Source organism: Stegastes partitus, unplaced genomic scaffold (assembly GCF_000690725.1).
Source record: "Stegastes partitus isolate 25-593 unplaced genomic scaffold, Stegastes_partitus-1.0.2 Scaffold97, whole genome shotgun sequence".
Taxonomy (NCBI): domain Eukaryota; kingdom Metazoa; phylum Chordata; class Actinopteri; family Pomacentridae; genus Stegastes; species Stegastes partitus.
Genome location: NW_007577828.1, coordinates 250004 through 255073, shown reverse-complemented (window position 1 = coordinate 255073; position 5070 = coordinate 250004). Strand labels below are relative to the sequence as shown.

General features: G+C 38.5%; 1 protein-coding gene across 1 annotated transcript in view; it reads right to left on the bottom strand.

Moving 5' to 3' along the window:
- Nucleotides 1-648: 648 nt before the first annotated feature.
- Nucleotides 649-5070, bottom strand: part of LOC103354138 (mucin-21) — an 8654-nt gene continuing 4232 nt past the window's right edge. Inside the window, exons 4-10 of the mRNA XM_008277420.1 lie at nucleotides 4191-5030; nucleotides 3985-4040; nucleotides 3769-3864; nucleotides 3250-3406; nucleotides 2995-3068; nucleotides 2607-2708; nucleotides 649-1888 (exon numbers count right to left, since the gene is read on the bottom strand). Of these exons, the coding sequence (XP_008275642.1) occupies nucleotides 1640-1888; nucleotides 2607-2708; nucleotides 2995-3068; nucleotides 3250-3406; nucleotides 3769-3864; nucleotides 3985-4040; nucleotides 4191-5030 (1574 nt within the window). The 3' untranslated portion in view covers nucleotides 649-1639. The remainder of the gene's footprint in view (nucleotides 1889-2606; nucleotides 2709-2994; nucleotides 3069-3249; nucleotides 3407-3768; nucleotides 3865-3984; nucleotides 4041-4190; nucleotides 5031-5070) is intronic.

Sequence of the window (5070 nt, the reverse complement as noted above, 5' to 3'; positions counted from 1 at the left end):
TTGGAATTATAGTGTGAATTAAAATGTAAGAATGTCCCCCCAAAAAAGAACATCAAACCACAAACCTAAAACAATAAATAAAACTAACTGTTATCTTGACTCTGACTCTGTTCAAGATGTGTTGATAATGTCATCATTGTGGCAGGTCTAACATATGCATAGATCACACAAATACATATATTTTCCAAAACAGTGCATAAAAGAGACTAGCTGTCTAGTCTCAATCTAATTTGCTGCTAAATTTCAGAAACATTTTTAACATATCTAGCATTGTGTCCCCTGTCTTCACCCAATCCCGCGCTGCAACCCTAATGAGGATTAAGTTGAATATATACTGTATATACACACACCCACATACCCCTTCGCCACTTCTCTAGATCTGCCCCTGTTTAGGTTACAATACAATAGAAAGCAAAGTAATTAAAAACTGCAGAAAAAAGTGCAGAAACTTGTATTCTCTTAATTAAGTTTGGTTAAAGGAATGTGGGGCTACACAAAACCAAACAACTGTATATTAAATAATCCTACTGGAGTCACTGTGGGGCCTTTACAACTACGAGCCCCAAAAGATATCCTCAGTTTCCACCTCCTCTATGGCAAAGATACCTTCTTAATACTTCTTAATCAAGTTGAGACCCATCAAACATATAGATTAGATTTATTTATTTTAAGGCGCAAACATCTTATTTTGTACAGCACACAAAACTAGAATAAATTGACACAATTTTTTGATTTTCATTTCAAATTTACTCGACACCATTATACCATAAAATATATTTTGTAAACCACATAGTATAGACATCCAACTCACTAGTCACAAAAGTATTGGACGAAAAGAAGTGAAAAGTACTTAATTGCACGTTTCATTAAGGTCACATCTACAGAAATGCTTAAAAAAACAAGAACCTTTAAAACTCCCTGTATCATCTTAGTATTTATCTTTTATAAAGTGCATATAGAGGTATAGCTGCATTACTCTCACAGTGACATGATAAAATATTTATACCCAACAGAAATGCCGTGTTTAAGCTCACTCACCCACCTACAATTAAGATCAGCTGAAAGTCAGTTTAAAGTGGGCAACACAGATTTTAAAAAAACTATAAAAACAACAACAAAAAAACAAACCATTTTTGGCTTTCTTTACAATAAATGGGCAAGGTCATTGCTAAAACAAACTAGAGGGTATTTCACGATTTAGAGTTATTTCTTAAAATGTAACTGTAATTTTATTTTTATAGATCAATGTATTAGTTATAAAGGAAGTTTGAAGTAAATTTGAAATGACATGAGGACCGAGTTGCTGCTGGCATGATTTTCTGTATTCCTTAAAGTGATATTTATATATAGATGTCCATTTTAAAATACTGTTCAAAGCCATTTTTCATTGGTCTTGAACCAGAAATAAATGTAACTGGGAAGTTTAAGAAAACAAGAAACCAACTTTACATCTGATGCTCTTCAGATTTCCATACGCACTTTAAACAATCACATATCAGCGAGATGCTTGAGTGGAAATGAAGTAGCATTAACCTCTGCACTGCTAAGTGTTTTTTTTTTTTTTAATGAAGGGACTGGGAGCTGCACAAAGCTGTGGTTACCTAATGACTGATAGCTGAACAGGCCATACTTGCATCACTCACAGCATCATACTGATTGCAAGCAGGCAAAGTAAGGAAGCAATCAACTCTGTGTGAAAATAAGGTCCTCTTGTGGCGGAAGAGGGAACATTCCGCGTGCCATTCAACCATAGGCAGGACGTCATGGTGGCGTTGCAGCACTCCAGGTTACACGGAGGTTTTGTAGACGCCTTGCATGCGGTGTAGCCAGTGCAGTTGGTGCAACCTGCTTTCCACTTTTGGGTGGAATCTATGGTTTCCTTTTTCAGCTGCAAAGACAGAAGTGTGTGAGTAAGAACAGAGCAGGACCTGCAAACGGTTTTAAGTGGAAAAACGTATCAGTGAAGGGGACTAATGAGGCTGGGATGTTAAAATCTTGTTTAAAATACTATGAAGCCTATAAATAATGTAACTTTATCATGTAGATATTGTGCGGTGAGCCTGTTTCAAGTGCTGAGCAAAATGTTATTAATAATGTTTAATTATACAATTGTAGTTTTAGTCTTTATTCTAGTGCATAACATTATATATAAAGTTACACAATGCATACATCACTTTTATTGCAAATTTTAAATGAGAGTGCGACAAACACATAAGAAACAAAGAAAAACACCACTTGATAAATAAACTAATATACTGCATTATGCTGTATTATCATTATGTACATGTATACATAATTTATCAGTGCTTTATTGCTCCTGGGTTTTCTATATAGCCTCTCCATGTTTACTTTAAATGATAACTCCAACTTAAAGCTGAGTTTTTGCTGGCAAGCGAACATCGTGCATATGGGGTATGAACAGCTTAAAAGGTGCTAAACAAAGACAAATAAAAAAACATATAAACTCTGTAAAATCAAAATAAGCCCGGACTGAGGATTAAACATTTTAATGACTATTAAATTATTCATGTTGCTAGAACGACATCAACATTGTTATGTTATAGATGTCATTTGTGTTTAAGTTGTTCAATTTGAATTAATCTCACCTGACAATGCGGCTGCGAGGCAGAGCATGTTTGGAGTGCTGCGTTTTTAAAATTCTTGTAGCATTCTTCGCCAGCACAGGTACCATTATGGCATTTGTTTCCCTGTGAAAGCAACACAGAACATGAAACGATACTGATCCAACACCAGGTCTAGCTTACGCTGCTGGACAGACTGTCATCTTGTGCAGCACTACACAGAAAAATGAAATTGTTGGCAAGCAATTAAGATAAACGCATGCCACACTGATATCTGTCAACAGTCAGGCAGAAAGACAATTTGTGGCTATCTGTCTAAGACAACGTGAGCATGAAGACAAACAGTCATCTCAATTTCGTAATATACACAATAGCCTTTATCCCACATATACATCCACTCTTTTGTACTTACATTGTTTGCAGTTGTTGGTGGACTGGTGGTAGTTGTAGGGACTGGTGTGGTTGTTTGTGTTGTTGTGGTTGCGACTGTTAAAATAAGGTGGGGAAAGAGCAAACCATGATTTAAAAAAAAGCAAAATACACACCACTTAACATGAATTTAAGATGTATTAAAATGTAAACATTTCTAAGGATAATATAATACATAAATTATTCATGAGAATGATTAACTGAGGAGACTAAAGATGTCAAAGATGTGTCTCTTAACCTGTAGTTGTTATCATCATGGATGCAAAACTGTCATTGAGGCAGCCAGTAAAATTACAGCAGTTCACAGAGCAGTTGGTCTGAGAGGTGTTGACGCAGCTTTCAGCACAAGAGGCGCTGCAGCCAACAGTGTAGCACATGTCCACCTGCTTTAACAGCTGATACAGTGAAGAATTAGAAGACCATGTTTAGTTGCCTTTGCCTTTCATTCATTTGACAAATTACTACCATCATGAATGTAAAAGATTGTAAGAGAAGTTTTACAAAGATTTCACTTTTTATAGTTACTAACAGATACCACTTCATCTTTTGAATACTCTGATGTTTTAATGAATTACTAACACAGTACTTCACAGAATGTCTTGCATATTTTTTGCTGTATGTACATTCCAGTTAAGACATGGGCGGTAATACATTTAGCTAAAAATTACCAAAAGATTTTGTGAGGATTTTTTTAAGACAATGCAATAAACGGTTTAGGTGGTTTGAGAGGGTTTGTCAGTGTCATTTGCCGCCCTACCTGACAATAGTCACCAGGAGAGCATAAAGTGGCATTCTGACTGGTGTACATTGAGTAGCAGTCAGAGTAATTACAGATGAATGAACGGCAGTATATCTGTGTTTGAGAGAGGTGAAAAGCAAATTATAATGATGAGAGGCAGAACAGATGAAAGACAAGGAGAGATAAGGGAACCTATGCACAATGATATATTTCTCGCTAATAGGGTGGACTTGCCATGTTCATTGAAGTAACATTTGACATATTGGTTCCATTCGTTACAGATATGCCACCTATCACAAAAAGATGAATGTCATGATTGGACAGGAAAAGACCAAAAAAATAACATGTAATAATTGTAATAGTTTTCTTTTTCTTGCATGGCAAAACAAAGCCTTGGAAGTTAACCACAGCATTTTATCATATGATGAAATAAAACATACCAGTGGAATTGACTGACTGACTGGTGGACATGACTGAAGTCATGGAAGCAGAGCCTGAAGACATGGCGGAAGATGAGGTGGTCCAAGTTGAGCCTGTCATTGTAGTGCTTGACTGGGTTGTGGCTGTTGAACTAACTGTAGAGGAGGCAAAGTTGGTTCCTGGATTAGTAGTACTGATTGAATTAGAAGTGGTGATAGAAGATGTTGTTGTGCTGGGGCCAGACTGTGTGGTGATTGATGACCCTCCGGAGGTGGTGGTTGGGGATTGGGTGATGATGGATGCTATGCCTCCAGAGGAGGTTGTTTGGGTTTGGATGTTGGTGGATGTTGAAGCTTCAGAAGTGGCAGTAGGTGAATGGGTGTTTGTGGAGGCTGAGTTTCCTAAGGTGGTTGTGGTTGTAGGGGACTGAGTGTTGGTGGATGCTGAACCTCCGGAGGTGGTGGTTGGGGACTGGGTGATGGTGGATGTTATGCCTCCAGAGGAGGTTGTTTGAGTTTGCATGTTGGTGGATGTTGAAGCTTCAGAAGTGGCAGTAGGTGACTGGGTGTTCGTGGATGCTGAGCTTCCTAAGGCAGATGTGGTTGTAGGGGACTGAGTGTTGGTGGATGCTGAGCCTCCGGAGGTGGTGGCTGGGGATTGGGTGATGGTGGATGCTATGCCTCCAGAGGAGGTTGTTTGGGTTTGGATGTTGGTGGATGTTGAAGCTTCAGAAGTGGCTGTGGGTGACTGGGTGTTAGTGGATGTTGAGCTTCCTAGGGTGGTTGTGGTTGTAGGGGACTGAGTGTTGGTGGATGTTGAGCCTCCGGAGGTGGTGGTTGGGGATTGGGTGATGGTGGATGCTGTGCCTCCAGAGGAGGTTGTTTGGGTTTGGATGTTGGT